At 46.6% G+C, this 20,145-nt stretch overlaps 2 protein-coding genes across 2 annotated transcripts in view; both read right to left on the reverse strand.

The window, feature by feature from the left end:
• Positions 1 to 4,538: 4,538 nt before the first annotated feature.
• On the reverse strand, positions 4,539 to 18,953 carry LOC144166616 (uncharacterized). The gene is made up of 3 exons (XM_077696157.1): positions 16,407 to 18,953; positions 13,764 to 13,922; positions 4,539 to 5,989 (listed from the first exon to the last, which is right to left on the reverse strand). Exons 1-2 carry the CDS (start codon positions 18,877 to 18,879, stop codon positions 13,765 to 13,767), a joined length of 2,631 nt encoding a protein of 876 aa, XP_077552283.1. The 5' UTR covers positions 18,880 to 18,953; the 3' UTR covers positions 4,539 to 5,989; position 13,764.
• Positions 18,938 to 20,145, reverse strand: part of LOC144166655 (protein ELYS-like) — a 93,835-nt gene continuing 92,627 nt past the window's right edge. Inside the window, exons 35-36 of the mRNA XM_077696187.1 lie at positions 18,991 to 19,148; positions 18,938 to 18,946 (exon numbers count right to left, since the gene is read on the reverse strand). Coding sequence (XP_077552313.1) covers positions 18,938 to 18,946; positions 18,991 to 19,148 — 167 coding nt within the window. The remainder of the gene's footprint in view (positions 18,947 to 18,990; positions 19,149 to 20,145) is intronic.

Genomic DNA, 20,145 nt, shown 5'->3' on the forward strand with positions numbered 1-20,145 from the left:
ATCTCCAAGAACTTCAACACCATCGCCCTGCCAGCCTCCTGCCAAATCAACCGGAGCCCGGGCGATTGGGTTCCTGATCGACGCCGGACTTCGGGGAAACCATGGAGGGGGAAACAAACTACAGGACCATCTTTACTAGGTCTGACCTTCGTTTATCCGTATGCCCAGATATTTGTATTTCGTTACCCTTGGTATTGTTGCTTGTTGAACGAATACCGATTCGTTACGGGCGTCGTCATTAAAAACCAAAACTTTCGACCTTGATGTGCTAAACTCTAATCTAGTTCAGTGGCTTCTTCCCTGCATATATCTGTGAGCTCTTGCAGACGCTGTTCGCTATCTGTTTGTAGTACTACTTCCTGTCCTTTGCGGCTATAACCCAGTTTGAAACCTATTTTACTGTCCTCAAGCTATCTCTCTAGCCTTGCCATGTACAGCGCTAGCGCATGAACAGCAATGGCGACGAAGGACAACCCTGCTTTAATCTAACTGATTTTGTGCAGTTTAGGTCCTCCCAGGTAATTTCACCTCGCTCTCATTGTAAATTCCCTGCAATAGCTGCATAAATGAAGTCCTGGCCTAGTCTTTTCCGCTTAAATATGAAGTATGCTCCATTTAAGTTCTCTATCTACGTTGTCGTAGTCTCCTTTTATATATATATATATATAGAGAGAGAGAGAGAGAGAAACAACATCTTTATTGCCCGCGAGAGGTTACTTGGTTACCTACTGTCGCCGGCCTCCTTGGGGGGGGGGGGGGGGGGAGGGGGGGGAGGCAGCGTGTTCGGCCGCTGGCGTTCAAGGGCCAGGGCCGCCAGCGCAAGCTGAACGGCCTCCCGCTGTAGGTTACAGTCTGTGCTGGCCACCTCACTGGCAAGGCGTGGTGGCAGCGGGTCCGTGAGTGGGTCTGTCTCTTGGCACTCCCATACATGTGCACCATATTGGCTCGATCCCTGCCGCACACCGCACACACATCACTTTGGTATACCTCCGGGCATACATGCTTTGCGAGTACTGGCGTCCATATTGCGCGTGCCTGCAGCTGTCGTAGCAGTACTGCCTCCCGTCGGGCGAGATTCCGGAGTGGTGGCGGATACGTCCTGCTGTTTTCTCGATACCAGGTCAGCACCCCTTTATATGCGCCAACCGGTATCATCCCGTCATTGTCGCCTTCCGTAGGTCGAGGGCTTAGAGCAGTGCCATGGCCGGTGAGCACATGCGCTGCTCGGTCTGCTTCCTCGTTACGGTTCGCACCCGTGCTCACCGGGCCCATATGCGCTGGGAACCAGTGTCCTTTTATATAGAGAAATGTTATTCACGGTGGTCGCTTCTGAGCCATTGACACCTCTATGCATTGGGTTAGGACAAAAAGTTGTCCACTAAGCGCCTTTCTCGTCTGAATCCCTCTTGTAGTTTCCCAGTATGCTGTTCCCCTCTATTCACGCTATAAGTTCCGCTATTATATCTTGCATTGCCAGCCTGTACGCCACTGAGGTAGGCCTGTACGAATTGGCATCAGCCCTGTCTCCTTTACTTTTATAGATCATCTTCATTATGCTTTTTTTTAACGCCAATTGTCCGGTACTTGCTTAGTTTTTATGTTTTTCATGCTCGAATCAGTTGTGCTTTGCTTTTTGGGCCCAGTAGGTTGACCAGCCATATAGGAATTTCGTTCGTCCCTGTTTCCGTATTAGCCAGAACATTTTCTTCGGCTTTTTTCTAGTTTAGATTCTCCAACTTTAGCTATAGTGCCTATATTCTAGGCACTATACTTTAGCTCTCTATCTTAGTTGCCCCACTCTAAATGACATGTAATCCTCCCTCCGTTCTTCTGAACTTTCTTGTATTATTGAGTGAATGTGGAATACCGCCTCTTCCCCTTTTAGTGCCTGACCTTCACCGTTTATGACAAGACGTATTTCTTCGGTCTTTTTCCTTAGTTCCTTTACACGGTTCCAAAACTTTCTGGCGCGATTTTATCCTTTGCCCGTATATTCGAAACCCATCGCTCACTTTCTCGTTTTTGCTATGCAAGTTTTCGTACTTCCAGCTTCTTTAGGCGGTACCAATTCGACTTCAAAGTTATTTCCTGTGCTTGCATTCCCACTCGCTTGGCCTCCCTGTGCTCTCTCAATGCTTGTTGTCTGTGTTATAGCTTCCTTGATTTCCTTGTTCCACCAGCTTCCAGGTTTTCTTTTTCCTTCCCAGTAGTTGCATTCTTTATCTTTCCTTGAATGAAACCAATCAGTTCGCTGTATTCCCATTCTTTCCTAGGCTGTCTCTCGATTTCCGTCTCCAGGCTTTTCGCAATATTAGTAATTTCCTGGTCGTTAAATTTCAAGTCGTGAACCACTGTTTTCGGGTTTTGACCTTCCATTTTTCCAAAAGTCATCCGTTTATGATCACTTCCTAAGCTATTTTCGCTAGAGCCAACCTTTTATATACTCCTCCTGATAGGAGGCTGTAGTCTATAAACTTGACTGCTGTCCCCTTCGTTCCCAAGTGATTTGTCCCTCACATTTATTCTGTTTACTAAATGAGATTATGTTCATCACACACATCTAGTACGAGTTTGCCATTGCAGTCCGTGTATCCGTCCAGGTCCTCAATGTGGGCATTCATGTCTCCCACTAGAATCACTTCTCCCGATTGTCTTAACTGATCGAGGAGCCGCTTATTGCAGCCTACCAGTATTTCATTCTTTTCTCTAACCTCACTATCATCCCCTGACCACAGATAGGCGACTCCCAACAGCGTGTCTCTTCCCGCTATCGTGCGACTAAGTTGGTAAAGGCATCGGCTTCGTAACCTAGAGATCCCAAATTCGCAACCGGCAGTTTTTTTTTTTCAATAGCTCCAAAGAGGCTTCACATAGAGGTTAAATCCAGTGTGCCACACTAACAGAACATTCGCACTAAAAAGGTTCCACGGCATGGGAGATTGCTTGCATAGCATTCCATTCTCTCATCAAAAGAACAGAGTGAAGGCGAGGCGACAGCGAAACAAACACGTTAAGCAAGTTTATTTATAGCGCGAACAAAGAAGAAAAGCAATCCGCACGAAGTTAACCAACCATAAGTGGTTGGCCGAGCTCTTTTATTTGTCCATGTTGTCTGCAGCCAAACAGTTGCACTTTGTCCATATGCACGTAAGGCTCTAATACCAACCCTGTGGCGAGCTTTGAACAACAAAAGAACAGGTGCCAGCGTGCCTTTGACACCAAACATTCTCACCTATGTGTAAATAAAAAAATAGACAGGCAACATTTTGAGATGCATTAGGCAGGCCCAGGTGTGCCATGTTGACTGAGAGGGGTGACAAGACGGATCCCTGAGGGGTCCCCCAACTTTCAAGCTTCACCAGAGGGGATTTCTCATTTTGAGCCTGAAATGCGATTTTGGATGGAATCACTGCTTTGTGAATGAAGCTCGGCAACCCCTTTATAAAAAGTGCCTTTATAAAAAGTCATCGCCATCACCATGAACATGTCAGTTGCTGCGTGGAAAATCTTCAAACTTGTCTACCATACGCTGCGCAATTAGGTGACACCACGGGCGAAGACACTGCAGCGCGGCTCGAAATGGATGCTTTCGAAACTGCTACAATCAGGTGGACCATTCTTAGAGAAACATTCGCACTGGTCCAGATGAGGCTTGCGGGGATCGCGAAAAATAAGCTCGCCAGAATTCTGCTACTTCTGCTCATCAGCTTGATTTCAGTGACAGCGACTGACAACAATGTGGTCAATGTATAATTGCACAATACACAGGTTGGCTCAGGTGAAAAAAATTATGGTATGCAGGATGCAAATTCATTTTATAGGTGCACAAGGAAGCCTCATTTCCATAATTAAGCATGTCCACATAGATATTACTCATTATGAGATGCAGTGATCAGATTCGGCAAAAATTCCTGCTTATTCATGCAGCACACCTTCGTGGGTATGTAATGCCATGCTAGGCTTCAGAGTGCACATGCCCACATTTCTACTGGAATTCTTGGTCTAGCTAGAGACAATTATTTCCAGGTTGCAGGTATTTTCCTTCCAGCAGGACTGACAAACGCTAGCTGGAAGATAGCTGCCAGCCGGAACATAATCTCAATCCAGCTATAAATGAGCTAGAAAGTGATTTATAGCTAGAAATTCTGCCTATTTCTAGCTAGAAAGAATGTCGGGTTCAATAATCCAGCTAGACAAAATATTTTCACCTGGGGCACTAGTAAAGCTTCATATCACTGCTAAAAGCAAAAAAAAAAAAAAAAAAAAACCGTCACGATTCCGCATTCATAGTTTGTACATTAACAGGTGGGCGTCCATGCACCGAATTGCACTCTTTACAGACCTGCTGCAGTGGTACAGTGGCTAAGGCGTGGTGCTACCAAGTTCAAGGACGCAGGTTCAACAGAAGGATGCAGGCACTGGCAGCTGCTTTCCTGGTGAAGGCGAAACAACGAAACTGACTGCCTGTCCACCGATACTACGGCATTAGTTAAAGATACTCAAAATTAATCCGGAGCCACCCATTAGGTGTAGCTTTGGTGCATTAACCCCCCCCCCCAACATCTCCTCTCGCCTTTTTTTTTTTGCACTCTTAAAGCTCCAAAATCAGCAATGAAACACGAATTCATCTGTCATGACATAAAAATAACATTGTAAAGTAAAAGATGCTTAGTAAACGCAAATGCACAATACTGTTGTTGGCTTTTTACATTTAGTGCACTTGCAGGGCAGTGATGCTTGCCTTGCACCACACACGACACTAGAAAAGTAAAAAGTAAAAGAAAAGAGGAAACAACTTGCCATGTTGAGGATGCTTCACATGTAGTTTGTGCCAAATTTGATATATTGTTTAAGGAAAAAGAGCGCTACAAACCACGACAGAAAAACGAAGAACGACGAGACGAATGAGCTTCTGTCGTGGTTTTTCATGGTTTGTAGTGCTCTTTTTATTTGATGCAATATGCACCAACTAGCTTAATGAAACGATATGTCAGGATATCACAGAAACAGATCACCGGCATTGTGGTTACTATAATAGATAAAACATTTATCACAGAGCAGCCCAGTGAGATAGAGGCAGTGCAGACAAACACCATCAATGTGCTCACATGTACAGACAGCTGTACAACTAAAGCCTCTGCATCACCATAAGGACGGTGCTTTCCAATCCTGGCATGCCAGTGATTGTTAGTAAATATATGTGCACCATTATTCCTTTTCTGGAGTTCTGAACGTCAAAGTTGTAAAGGAAGAACAAGATTCTCCAAGCTTGCAGGCTCCTCCGAGAAAATGCATCAGCACATTTTGCAGGATTGCGACATCACGATTAGGCATGCCACAAAAACTTGCAAATAGGACACAAGAATTTATGGAAAGGAATAAATTAAGATAGACTTTACAAAACACTAAAAAACAACACTGCTATATATACGGATGTCTCAATTGCGAAGGAAAAACAAGCTCATTTCCACTTGCGGCCTCCTCTGAGAAAAGGCATTTGCACACGATTTTTTTTGCAGGAGCATGATATCACAGCAGGGCACATCCCAAAAACTTACAAACGGGACACAGGCATTCGCCGAAATGAATAAATTATGATAAGCTTTACAAAACACCCAACAACTCCACAGCTGCGGGGGTTAACACCAATATAAGAAGAGACGGCATTCAAACTAAGTAAAATTTGCATAAATACTCCTCTCAACAACTGTGCTGAATGGCACAAATATAGGGTAGAGAAATCTAATCATTTCGTATGAAAACCATTTCACCCATGGCTAACATTTGTCCTTTCTCAAGGCGGTGTGTTTGCGACATTTCTGGCACTGCCATTCCTTAATTTCTTTCCGGGGCCTTCGTTGAGCACGGACCACACCGTGGCCAGTTCCGGCGCAGTCGTTTGTGTAGGCACATCCTGATGTGCTACTTTGGGCTCCTGTGTGTGGCAGCGTTGGTGAAGGCCACACACTCTTTGGGGGTCAGCGTAGACCTGTGAGGGGTGCAAGAGGGAAAACGGCAAAATGGGGGACTTGAAGTCATACCCCTGTCACACGGCCGATCTAATGACATTTAGAGCAAATGTTATTCGCTCTAAATGTCATTAGTAATTCGGCGCTACATTGGAACATAAAATGACATTTGAGGCGAATGACATTTAGCAACTAACCGAGGTCCTGGACCTCAGTTAGTAGCCAAATGAGTAGCCTCGACAGCAGTGGCACGTCACTAGACGAGAAAATTCAGTAATAAACAACAGAATAATGTTTCTAAAAACTGTCAGTAAACTTATATTTTCTTCTTTGTGTTGTTCAAATAAAGAAAGACAAACAAGTACTAACAAAAAAGAAAATCTCGCCCCCAGTGCGCACGCTACCCTAATACGAATTTTTTGCGGACTTGTCTCGGCTTGTGATGTCTACTAATGTCACCTAAACCGGTGGTTTTCTTATTTTTAGTTTTAAAAAAAATTCTTTGTTTTGTTTATTACCGTATTTATTCGAAAATAGGTCGAGCACGAATATAGGTCGACCCCCTAAAAATTGAAGTCGCCGAAAAAAAAAATAATATATTCGATTATAGGTCGACCCATACTTTTAAGAAAAAAACTTGAGGAAACTTTTTAAAACTCCCATTTATTTACAACGCAGTCACCTCCCTGGTCGGAGCCACACACTGCGTCGTCGTCGGAACTTGCGCCGCAGTTCATTACCCACCCCCGCCCCGGACTGGCTTTGAAGGCTGAACGGCCAATCCCGCCTCGCAGCGCTAACTGTTGAGCTTTGGTCTGACTATCTTCGCAGGACACTCGGTGTCCTTTCGCACGCTCCTCTTCCACGTGCAGCCGGAGTTTTTTCTCGAGAGCATCGTGCCTCCCACCACGAAACGCACGACGCAGTCCCCTACAAGCAAAAAGTTCGTCGTCCCGCTGTTTCCGACTAACTCTCGCTGAGCGGCGCAGTTGTTCAAGTTCTCAGCAAACAGGATCACCCGCCGCTTAAAGTCCGACGTGACATCGCGAAATGCGCACGAGAAAAACCATGGAGGAAGAAAAAGAAAAACGTTGTGTGCGGAAATCACAACGAAGCAAACACAAAGAAAGCGCATGAAACGGCGAACGGGAGATAGTAGAGACAGCGAGCGAAGCAGGCAACGCCGTTCCGTTCACGAGGTGGCTACGCTAGGTGGCGAAAGTCACCTTACCCCCACCTCGCGCTAGCCGCTACCGCCATAGAGATAATATACTGACTCTAGAGGGAAAGCGCGCCGCTGAGCCAATGCATTGGAACCGTACGACACACGGTGGCAGACATGATACAACAATTTTAAGGTTGCCAGCTGAGCTTTTGCTTACTGAAAACGGCGAAAGCGATGGGTTGTAATCTGGCAACGTGCTACTGTGGCGTTTCCGCGTCCGGCTAGCGAAGCATGCCGGGAGAAATTGTAACATGGCGGACCGCTGGCCAGGCGGATTTTGTGTAAGCGGCGTCGACAGCATTGCGTAGTTTATCTCCTGTGGGTAGGTAACCGACGTGTTTTCGGTTTAGCGTACGTGCGACTTGTATACTGAGACTATTTGAGCAAGATGTGGCAACGCTCACGCAACACTTGCTCGCAAGCTCGAATGCGACTGATCGCATGCGCGAGGACGCCAAGGAGTCAGCTGATCCGTACTGGGTGCACAGAATAATGAATCTCCGTATGATCTGCGTGCATTTTTGCGCTGTGCCGCTTTATTTGCCATTCTGTGACATTTTGCGAGTCGCTCAATGCTTTTCAAACGAAGTGTAGTGAACTGCCTGTGGTGTTAGCTCAATGTAAAACCTTTATTGACACACACAAAAAAGACATCGCATGGGCCAACGCTGATATTGCCGGTGAGTCGCGGCGCTTTGAAGCACAGGAACGAAAGAGCGCGGTCGATCGCATGCCAACGGAGTGGAAGAATGCATGCCAAGGGAGTATGCGAAATACAGTCCGCGGCGTGTCCCGTTTTCATTTCTGTCTGTATTCATCAAGTTCTAGCTGCTTTCCACCACTTCAAAGGGAAAGATTGCGGGACTGAATGGGCAGTAATTTACCGCACAGAGCGCGCGAGGAGAGAACATTGACTGATTAAAAAAGAAACCGCATTTCGTTACCTATTTTTACGTTCTACCTTCACGAACGTTTGCGCGAAAGTTCGAAGCACGAAGAGCTGTAAGAAGTTCCATGCATAAAACAACTGGAACCGAACGATTATAAAAGCTCCTTTTATTTCTCTTCCAATGGGAACGATCGCTGGCTGCCACTCCGTAGCCTGTAGTGAACTTGCGATAGTCAAGGTCAGATCAGAATCGCTGTTCCGGCGTCAGTTCAGGGGCAACAGATAGGGTGCTTAACGTGAAGAAAGAATGACAGCCTCGCAAGCGCCCGGGCAGGCACTTGCTCAGCGCGTGCATCCGAGTTGTACCAGTTGTACACGTTTTGCACGCACGCAGATCTGAGCTGAAGACTGCACACACACACTACGCAAGTCAGGCGCAAGGGCCTCGCCACTTCCTAGCACACTTAAAGAAAATCGAAACCAAAACTGAACTACACACTTACTCTTTCTCCGCTAATAAGAGCTTAATTACACTAAAAGTTTTTTATAAAGCTAGTTTTAATTACTGAAGCAATTATTTGTAACTATTTTGCTTCAGTTTTTTGTTTTAGTTAAATAATTACGGAACAACTTTTTAGAAGACTGAATGCAATTGATCTGGCAACCATGAAAATTGTATCATGTCAGCGCCCATGATTCGTACGGTCTCGGAGCTCGCTTTACCCCCCTGGCTACCGCGGCTCCGAAAACACCAAGCCAAGCCAATCTGGCTCTCTAGTCAGTACGTAAGCTCGCTCGTGCTCGCTCGCATGCTCGCTCGTGTCCGGTTCGGCCGCAGGTAATGCGCGATAGCCGGCAGTGACTGTGGGTGGTTTTCTTACGCTGATTGTTTTGTTATTTTTTCCTTTATTTTCTTGCCTGTCTTTGTTCTAGATGCTCCGCGCTACCGCCTCAAATTGAGGAGCGCCGGGCGCGACGGAGAAACGGATCGCTCGGTGCGCTCGCCATTTTTTGATCACGACTATTCGCCCCGAGCGCGAACACAGTCGGCCCCTGGCGGCGGCGGGACGAACCGCTCCTAGTGTGGATGACGCTCTCGCGTCGTCTGCTTTTTCACGTTGCGTGCGGCGCAAGACGCGTGCTGCACACGACAAAACAACCAATATGTGTGCTCGTTTAGCAGTAAGCAATGACATAGTTACCTCTGCTTGCGCATTTCCTCTAGAAACGTAATAATCAGCGGCCGTTGCGGGTTAGTGCGCTGGTTTAATTCCACGAAACATCTTCGCCGTGGTCACCGCTTGAGCGTGAAACGTGTTATAAACATTGCTTCCACACATTGCACTTTTCTTATTTTGTTGAGTGCAGTCGTCTGCCGTTTCGGGAACACCGAAGGGTGCTTTTTGAAGGTGGCGTGGTGATTATTTAAAGGATAAAAGTTTAGTACGCGAAACGGGTAAGAAGCGATAAGACCTGTGCATACGCGTGCAAATTCCACACCCTCGTAAAATTGCGCTGTGCTCTTATAGAAAGAAGAAACAAACAAAAACATTTACACTGCACACGACCCGTGCGCTATCGCCCATACATTACCGGACACGTATTTTACACCCGCAAGCGCCTGTGTGACCGTGTCCTTCCCGTACCTTTTCTAAAATAAATACCCTTTTTGGACAGTCGTTGTTTATACTGAGGAGGAGGAATAAACATTTATTCAACTGTATCGAGTTGCTAATTTTACGTATTATTTAAAATACGTTTCTATGGATGCGCAAGAGTAGTTAGGCGGGAGTTTTCGGTAAAATTAAGTAGTTGTGAGTGTGCGTCTGCCATGTGGCATTTCGTGTGTCATTTTCATATATATCATTTTCAAATCCGACATGAATCCCCTTATCCAGAAACGTCTCACTCAGCATAACCAAATGCCTAATATGGTAAGTCTTAACCTCTTAAGGTGGACCTAAGTTTAAAGAAAGAGGAGAAAGCGCGTAATATAATGCACGTTGTTGCCCACATGTGTGAGGGGTGTGTGCCATGACTCGCTGGGGTTTTTTTTTTTCATTTTTTCCCACAATGCTTGCTTTCAATACAGTTTTGAAAAAGGCGAGCCACAATTCCTGGACAATCTCGGACCAAAGGGGGGTTAATCAGTTTTGAAAATACGTGGTAAAGTACTGCTTTTTCGCCGCTACAGAACACGACGCCTAGTGTAGTTTCGATTGTAAGTAATACTGATAACCATAGTTTGGCTTTTCGCGGTACATGCGTTCTCTTCTCGCTGCTTTTGCAACGTTGGCAGGACCCCCCCCCCCCCTCTTCCCGAAAAGTAAATGCACATAATTTCATTTTTTAACCAATCCTCAAGAATTAAAGGCCAAGACAAAGGCGATATTCAGTTTACAAAACAAAGTAGTTACCGGTAACCCGTTGCGCTGATTCGCAACGAGAAATAAAAAGGAAATGTTTTATTGCATCTGCAACAGAGCAACTTCTTTTATTGCCATCTTTAGGGTTCCTAAGCGACCTTATACGCAAGAATGCAAACACATCTCGCTGTTGCAGGCACCTGTTAGATTTTAAAAGGAACGCAAATGGTCAACAGAGCAGCCGTAATAGAAAATTTGTGCTCACTGTGAGGTCCCAGAAGCTTGGTTTGAACACTAAACCTGCTTGTCACTTTGCGAAAACCTAGCTAAATATGCGAAAACCTAGCTAAACATGTTGATTGTGCTGCGTGCGTTGACAATTCAATTCGCAAGTGCACTTGCGACGAAAGCCGTACAGAAGTGATCAGAAACCGTTATTCATCAAACCTTCATTCAGAGTCGATAAAATTTCATTTAGAAGACCCGTTAGAGCGGTTACGTTTATATATCTCCGCTTATCAAAATTCAGTAATTTTATGTTGCCTTTTGAACACACAAAAAATATCGTAAGCTCTTAGAAAGAATTTCGAGGCATTAATTAAGTAGTGTTACAATTTCAGGGCATCCCACAAATGCAAGAATGCGTCATGCTACCACTGAAAGCGATTGGGATTGCCGTTGTAAACTGAATTTTAGCGATCGAGGCTTCCTGATTTGTTTCTATTTATGCTTTTATTGAAGGCTCAAAGCCATAGTCTGGAAATATCGAGCTTGCTACGAGCCACAGCGTACACAGCGTACGAGCCACATTGTCACAATTACGGCCATTCTGAGATTCCCGATGAGTCGTCGCTTTTTTTGGCGGAGTAATGAAAACTGACTGCCGCTTCCATGCTATACATTGAACGTTGAGGAACCGAACTACATTATACCACTCTTGTTTGCACCTTTTGTGCGCACATACGGCGAGAAAAAAGCACGAAGCGCGCCCTCAGTGTGCATTCTTACGGGCCGCTCATCGGAGCATCCACACTAGCAGCGCGACGCTGTCGCCACCTACATGTCGAGCTCGCGGCGAATAGGTCGAGGTTCTTCGGTCACGATTATAGGTCGACCCTCAATTTTTAAGCACATTTTCGAAAAAAAAGGTCGACCTATATTCGAATAAATACGGTACTAAATATTATGCATGAAAACAATCTAGATGCGCTTGAAATATAAGTTTGTGGTTTTGCGAGAGCGCTATCCCTATCAAATGACATTTGTTTCGCCGTGTAGACCCGCACGGCCGAACCGAATGTCATTGACAGCTAATGTCATTCAGCTTGAATGACATTACATTTGCCGTGGGACAGGGGTTAAGTTTACTGACATGACCGTTTCCTTCTCGTTTGCCTTTCAATGCACATCTGAGATCTTTGTGCAGTCATTTTTGTTTTTGGAATCAAGAGTTTTGTTCCATGTGCTAAACACAAACATGCATAAAAACACACCTTCTGCAGCAAAGTACATAAAGTAAAACGACCGTAAAATGTACATGGAAAATCACAGTCTGGCAAGAGAGGTAGTTGACAGGAGGGAAAAGCTTGGAGAACAGGTGTGCCTTTGCTCTTCAACAAGGCACTTTTTCTTTGTATAAAAACTAAAACTAAAACTTCCGGAGAAACCGCAGGGCTGGCAGCACCTTTCCCTTTGTCGGTGGCCCAGCTGTTTCCCCTCACATGGACTTCGAGCATCTTGCTGAAAGTTCTCCACGACTGGCAGGCCCGGATCGTTTTGTGCACCGGTTTTCATATCTCTCCCAAAGCGTACTGCATCAGCACACGCTAAAACCCACGGCAACTGGCTTCGCGAACTCGGCACCTATGCTCCCCACTTCGGGTGCGAACGCACGTGAACTGGCAAGGAGAACAGCACGCGAGAAATCACGCCACAAACATTGGGCAGAGTGTTCTCAGTCGAGTTGGCCGACGCCGGGTGCTCATCGCGAGGCGCATGCTCACGTGCGCTCGGTATTTTGTGTTGGCATTTTTTTGCGAGCTCCTCACGTGGCGCATGCCTGGACGCCGCCGGGCGCTCCTCAGGTGGCGCACGCTAACATGCACTTGGCTGGGCTGAGTTTTCTGGTAAGTCTCGACAACAGAACTAAAAGCTCAAACAGCTGAGCTGTTAAAACATGATCACACGCTGGTGACACAGACAGTTTCACAAGCCTAACATTCCCCCACATACCATCACACTCAGAGTGTTCCATTACACCATTATGACCCAATTACAAGCACCAAACGTAGGCGAGACCTCAACTTTCTGGAATCTAAATCAGGGTTCGTACGGGCTTCAAAAGCAAAAATTCAAGGGTTTTCAAGGACTTTCAAGGACCAGAAAACACATTTTCAAGGTCTCCATCTAATGTTTTATCTGGGATTATTTATAACTTTTTCAACACAATGCGAAATTTTGATACTGCCTAACACCTAAGAACATTAATGCAGATTTAGATAGGCGCTATGGGTTCATGAATGCTCCCCCTGCTTTATTTTTTATTTCATAGTTTGTATTTAGAGGTTTTTCTTTTTTCTTGGTCTTTTGCCGAGGCTGTTTGATTTCAAAACTTAGTTAATGTTGCCTGCATCTCCTGCTTTGTCAGCAAGAGTATCAGCTGAAATTAACTCAGCAAGTGCTGCTGCAAAGCAGGATGAACTATGTACACGTCCACCATTTGCATGTAAAAGCAAACACAGATGGAGCGTATGAGGCACAGCAAACATGCAATGAAAGGCCATCCACAGACTAGATGGAACATGCAAGATAGAGAACAGAAGCCGGCTTTCACGGGATTGTATTGCGACATGAATTCTATTGAGGAGTGCTGCTCCCAATGTTGCCTCGTAATAATGAGAATCCACAACTCGTAATTTCACGCAATACACTGAAACTTGATTTTTACAATGTTTCTTTACATTTTTAACACCTAAAATTCACGACAAACACTTTAAATTCTTGTGAAAAGATAGGGCCATTGGTTCTCTCCAGAAAAATCAAGGGTTTTCAAGGACCCTTTAAAAATTCCACGACTTTCCAGGCCTTGAAATTTACACATCTAAATTCAAGGGTTTTCAAGGTTTTCAAGGACCTGTGCGAACCCTGTTATGCAACAAACTGATTGAGCTGTAACTTAAAACTTATTTTCCAGTGAAATTTCTGCCGTTTCGTTTTTTCTCCCCTCACAGCAAACAGACCTGACCCATGCTCCAAGCACAACCTTTCAAGTGCGACACGTGGGAGAAAATTTGCGAGGAAACTCAAGTCTTTACCTCACGTCTCGGGGGCGTCATTTTCACTGCTTGAGGAGGAAGAGGACTCGTTGGCTGCTGCCGTGGCCCTCTTCTTCTGCTGCCGGCGAATCCGGATCGTGGGCTTCGCATGGACGCTGCTTGCCAGTGGCGCCGTCGACGTGCCTGCAGCCGTTGAATCTAAGAGAAGAATGATAGCAAAAGAGTTCAAGGGGACATAAGTTTGGTCCATTAAACCTTTCAGCCATAATTTTTTTATTTCAAGCAAAACAATATTTTCTTAAATTTTAGGTTCTGAGAACACACAGAAAACAGCTGGAAGTGCAAATATTCACAGATTTATTTATGAGGCAATTATTTCGACATCTGGAAATTGAAAATTTTATGTTGCCAGAGACATCACTTTTGCATATTTGCCTAAACCTTATGACTACATGAACCTACAAACAACGAATGAGCTTCTTAGTGCCCGGGTTTATAGATTTACAAGCTTGGGAAAAAAAGTCAGACTGCCATTTTTTTAAGCCTCAATGTCGTAATTTTGACTTTGCTAGAGCTGTTGCTTCTTTGCAGCGTCCAGTTACACTAAAATGAAACAACAGTGATATCTATCGCAACAGGCATCATTGAAGAACAATTCCCAAGAAAACTACCACTTTTGGTTCCGTTCTCTATACGCTTGAGGAATTTTAGGTAATGGCATCAATTGAAACCACTAGGTGATGGCGTCAATTGAAACCACCAGGGCCGAAAGTATTAACAGAGTGCTTTGCCCTGACATCAATCATACGAATTTTATTGCAAACTTGAAACAAATAGCATTCGAGAGATTAAAAAACAGATCAAGGAGTGGCTGCTTTCCAGCCACATTCCGGTGATTTTTCTACGTCACAAAATCTTGTTTCTGGGATTGGCAACCCCCGACACAAGCCACAGCAAAGAAATATGACTGGGCGATTATAACGGGACCTCTATTTGATTGTATCACATGAATGCAGACGTCCAGGTAAAGCGCCGATAAAAATATTTTTAGGGCTGGGCCATAACATGCCACTTCTGGCCATACTTTTTTCATTTTATTTTATTTATCAATATTGTAGGTCTTCTGCAGACCCATACAGGTAGCGGGCATACAACATCACAGGTATCTAATAAGATACAAGGTCAAAGACATACAATATTTTCAGGTACGATAAGGGGAACAGCAGAACGCTTTTTGAATAGCGAGTACATCAATAGCACATTAGCTACATTGGTACTCTTCGCATACACGAGAAGAAGAAAAAAAAGAAGAAAGAATTGTACAAAAACGTACACTGCAACACCGCAAGACACTTCTTGCGCTATTACACCAACGACAACAAAAAATAACTATACAGGCTCCGTTAGATGCTCCACAAATGAACAAAATTGATCAATATTTGTATTATTTACAGCTTCGTTTGGCAGCACGTTTCAAGCATTCACAGCGCGAGGGAAAAATGAATATTTAAATGCATTGCTATGCGCACTAAAGGGTCGTATGCATTTATCGTGGTTTGTCCTAGTACTAGAACGGCAGCCAGGCGGATGAATACATTACATCTCTGTAGTGAGAAATCTGAGTTTTTCCCTAATCGTTGCATTTTTTCAGTTCAAAAGCGTCTTTCATGGGTCGAATGGAGCTGAGTGGGTTACCATAGGCTAGTTCATCCAAACTGAACAGGCTGTATCTTGTCTTTGAGGCCCCTTCAAAGCCAATCTGGCTTTTCGTACAATGCGTGTTAGCAAGTTCTCTCTGGAGTACAGCACAGAGCACACACGCCGGGTGCGTTCCAATGCACTCTTTAGATGGCTTCGTTGCCGTCTTCGTGAACAGTCTGCCATTTTAAGCTCTGTTACAATTCGGACGAAGTCGCAACAAAGACTAGTTCTCGGAGACATCTAACGTCCTGTCTAAACTGATAAACGACGCCAGCGCCACCTTTTTACGCATTAGCGTTGTAAGAAACAAGCTCGCTCTTTCATTTAAATATTTCATATACCTAACTACTGGCGAAGATGTTATTGTTTACTTTTTAAGCCACATTTGTGTATAGAAAAACATTATCCCTTTTTACGAAACTACGGCTCGAGTTTGTTAACATGTCTGTCTCAAAGTTTTCGTCTGCATTGGTACAGTGTACTAGAAGGTAAGGTGTGTCATGCGGGGGAAAAAAAAAAAACCAATGGAGAGCGATGGTCCCTTTTGCGATGAGAAAATTACATGGAGTGCAGGCGTTCCCCACAGAACTCCTGTTGCAGCCAGCGCTACCTATAAGTTTTTAAATCAAACTAAACAGTTATTTGACGGGTTTTATAAAACTTTACATCATGAAATAAAGAAAGAAGACTATTTAGGGTGTGATAGATAAGAATTAATTCAACAAACAAGCTTTTAAAACCAACTGGTAAGCAGCGGCTGAAAGGGGCACTGCTTACAACAGGAGTTCCTCTGCAGAAGTTTTCATTGCAAAAGGGACCCCCTAATCGGCCCCGAATGACACACCTCTTTCTTCTAATGCACTGTAGCATTGGTTACCAGTGTGCTGTTCCAATTCTTGTTACTCTAGATGTCTATTCAGACTGCTTCGTAAGCTGTCTGCAAACTGGAACACAGCTATAGAGTGGCCGTAACAATCTTACCAGATGGCTTCTTGCCCTTCTTCCTGAGGGGTGCTTGCCCTTTGGCAGGGGAAGGCATCGCTGCTGCGCCCTGTTCCGCTTCTTCACTTGTTTCCCCTGCTTCCTCGCTGGCTTTGCGCTTCCCCTGGCCACGGCGTGCTGGGGTCGTGACCCCTTCCCCAGCGGCGGGAACTTCTGCGATTGAGCTCAGCGCCGTGCCACTGAGGAGTTTGTGGCTAGCCGACCTCAACCGCATTCCCACCGTCCCTGTCAGCCCCTCAGGCCTGGCACCTGTCGAAGGACCCGCCACTTCCCCGTCGCCTTCCACAAACACGTCGTCGTCGACTTCAGCGATGGCCCCGAGACTGGCACTACCAGTCTCTGAACCAGCCTTGGAGGTACCAGCCGAGGTGGACCGAGTGGGGCCAGTTGGCTTTGAAGGTGTTGCCACATGCTTTTCAGAAATCTGATGACGGGCCCTTGTCAAAGGCGCTTTTTGCTGGGCATCTGGGGAAGCCAGCGCTCCAGTCTCACTGCGCCTCTCCTTGGTAGGGCTCTTGTCTGCGGTGGAACTGCCCGTGGCGAGCTCTGCCTGATCGGTATCTGTGGTGGCACGGTGCTGCCCCCTTGTTCCTTTCCTGACAGCCTTTCTGGTGGGACTCGGAGTCCTGGCGTCCTGTGCTGCCGCTCTTTTCTGCCCTGCACTAACTGCGGTGGACTGGCTCTCCATGCTCTGGGAAGAAGGATCTTCAACCTCGTGACTCGTGGTGGCCACGGTCGCCCTGGATCGACGAGTCGGTGTTTTCTCCGGGCTCGCGGGAGGCTGTTTAGAGGGGGTCCGAGTGGCAGCTCGTTTTCTGGCAGGAGGTGTTGTGGCCGCTTTCTTTGGGCTCTGTGTCGCTGACTGCTTAGTAGGGCTTGGCGTCGCGAGCCGTTTCCTTACAGTTGAGGCCCTTTTTGGGCGGCCCGGTGCATCTGACCTTGTCGGACTACGAGTTTCAGCCCCACGTTCCGGAGTCGGCATCCTCGCCTTTCGCCTCGGGCTCGGAGTCTGCGTTGTCTCCCTTGATCTAGGCTTTTTGCGCCTGGGGCTGGGTGTAGCCGACTTCCTACTAGGGCTTGGCATCGCGAGCCTCCTGCTCACAGTTGAGGCCTTCTTGGAGTGTCTTGGAGCGTCTGTCCTTTCCGGACTCTGTGTCCTTGACTCCCGCCTTGGGCTTGGCGTCTGTGTCCTTTCCCTCGTGTTTGGTGTCTTGCGACTGGGGCTGGGTGTGGCAGACTTCCTACTAGGACCTGGCATCGCAAGCCTCCTGCTTGCAGTTGAGGCCCTCTTGGAGTGTCTTGGAGCGACTGTCCTTTCCGGACTTGGTGTCCTTGACTCCCGTCTTGGACTTGGGGTCTGTGTCCTTTCCCTCGTCTTTGCTGTCTTGCGACTGGGGCTGGGTGTGGCAGACTTCCTACTAGGACCTGGCATCGCGAGCCTCCTGCTCACAGTTGAGGCCTTCTTGGAGTGTCTTGGAGCGTCTGTCTTTTCTGGACTCGGTGTCCTTGAATCCCGTCTTGGGCTTGGCGTCTGTGTCTTCTCCCTCGTGTTTGGTGTCTTGTGACTGGGGCTGGGTGTGGCAGACTTCCTCACGGCACGCAGCTTTGACACTTTGCCGAGAGGGCTACAACACTGGTGCGTTTCACGGCTGTGCGCGGACATGGGTTCCTCACTGGCAGCGCGAGCTTTTCGAGCCTTCGACGCTGGTTCCTTGGCGCCTCCTTTCAAATCCCTGCTGCCCGCTCTTGCCTTGGCCGGGGTAACTGGTGGTCGGTCAGACGGCGGCGCAGAGCCACCCCTCAGTAGCGACCGCCTCGTCTGATCTGCTGTGTGCGATTCCTTGCCATCGACAGTGCTCTTGCGCCTTTCTCGGAAGTTATAGCGAGATGTCAAAATGCTCTGCGATGATGATGGCTCGCCCATATCTTCCACCAAACCTGGCCCTTCCTTTTTGGGGCTCTTTTTTCTCTTCAAATCAAGCCCACCCTTCTTAGGAGGTGAATGTTTTGGGTTTGGTGGAGGCGAAAAAAGCTTTCTGGCAGTCACCCCACTGCCTTCCACGTTACTAGGCTTGGATAACGGCGGAGAGCTGTCCAAACGCGTTACCACAATTTTAGGCAGAAGCATGCGGGCCGCTGGCAACGGTTCAGCCTCCACAACCGCAGCTGCCGTTTCTTTGTCATCACTCTCGACATCTTGAATTGCCGACTGGTCCAGAGCCGGGACAGAGTCGGCATTGCCTTCTGAATGAATTTCTGCCACTGAAGCACCACTGGGTTTCTGATCAGCCAGTGCCTCAGGCGGCGAACTTTCTCTCGGTAGAATGCGGGCAGCACTGTCCTCGTCTAGAAGAGGCTGCTCCATGTCCACAGCCTCAACGTGAACCGGTGTTGAAAGAAAGCCCAGTGAGGGCTCTCGTACTGTTTCGAGCGATTCTTCGACTTCCGTCATGCCTTTGTCACTCTCACCGATGTCTGCCCCCACATCAGTGCAGCCCTCTAGATTGCTGTCACCTTCCCTGTTGGCGTTGAAATGGAGAGCAGTGTCTCCGAAGACATCAACACACCCCTCTTCCCTGTCGGAATCATTGGTGGCCACTGGACTTCTTGACCGATCAGCTTCCTGGCTTTCCGTACCGTCGGGATTTGGCAGTGCTTCCGACTTCTCAGGGAGCGCAACTGCGTCATCATCCTCATCTTCGGACTTTCCACTGTCAGAAGCTGGAAAGGAAGGAGGAGAAATACGTGACAGTCAGCAGTGGAGTTGTAGATTTCAAATCTGATAACAACGTCTGGGTTTTATTGGAGGCTTTGGCCCATCGGTACATTGTTTAGAAAGAAACTTAGCACTGTAGAAATAAATTAACGACATAATGGGTGAATGAAGCAATACCACGCAATATTAACATTACGTCACCCCAACAAAACAGATACCTTTGCAATATTAAGTTAATAATAGGGATGGGCGAATATAGATTTTGAGGTTCAAAGCGAATTCGAAGCGAATAGTGATTTGGTCGAATAATTTCGAATCGAATAGTTCGAATAGTACACATTGCAAATCACAAAGACAAATGAGCAACTTGTGACCTGACTAATGTACACAATTTTTTCTAATAATTAGAACTCACGTAAGCACAGCATTGTGTAAAACTATTACCAGTTGAAGATTTATTGCAAAATCACACACACAGCTTTCCTTTGCTGTATTCACAAGTTTTCATGAAGAAATGCCTGTTGCGCCACATGCTCTAGGTGCAGCAGTTTCCGCCGGCTGCTCATGCACAAGTTTAAGCGCCGCCTAGAAACTCGCAGAGTTAAGCGCCGCCTAGAAGCTCCGCTAAAAAAAGTATTGTAGCCACTAGTATACTCGGCCGTAGCCAAGCAAAGCGCCAGTGGCTGGCCGCCATTTTGAATAGGCTCGCTTAGTGCGGCATACTGCCGCGCTGAGCGAGCCTATTAAAAATGGCGGCATGCCTATTCAAAATGGCGGCCTGTACAAGTCTGCTGGCTTGGTGCCGCTATGTTCGGAGCGGTGTCGTTTCAGTGCCGCCTTTTTTTTTTAACCTAAAGTGTGCTGGCGGCCGAGAGCTTCGTCGAACCTCTAGGCAAGGCAGCAACTCGGCAGTGCCGGCACTGATAATAGAAATGTCCGCGTTGGTGGGTCTTGAGCCAAGCCTGGGGTAACTCTCGGAAAGCTTGACCGAAAAGCTTGGCT

This window comes from Haemaphysalis longicornis, unplaced genomic scaffold (genome assembly GCF_048455015.1).
Source record: "Haemaphysalis longicornis isolate Haplotype H1 unplaced genomic scaffold, Haemaphysalis longicornis Haplotype H1 scaffold_18, whole genome shotgun sequence".
Classification (NCBI taxonomy): domain Eukaryota; kingdom Metazoa; phylum Arthropoda; class Arachnida; order Ixodida; family Ixodidae; genus Haemaphysalis; species Haemaphysalis longicornis.

Excerpts from the sequence above, each read along its gene's own strand:
- LOC144166616 (XM_077696157.1), bottom strand. The coding sequence starts at position 18,879 with ATGACGGAAGTCGAAGAATCGCTCGAAACAGTACGAGAGCCCTCACTG. Across the intron at positions 13,923-16,406 it reads GAAGGGCAAGAAGCCATCTG|ATTCAACGGCTGCAGGCACG; the intron begins GTAAGATTGTTA and ends TTCTTCTCTTAG.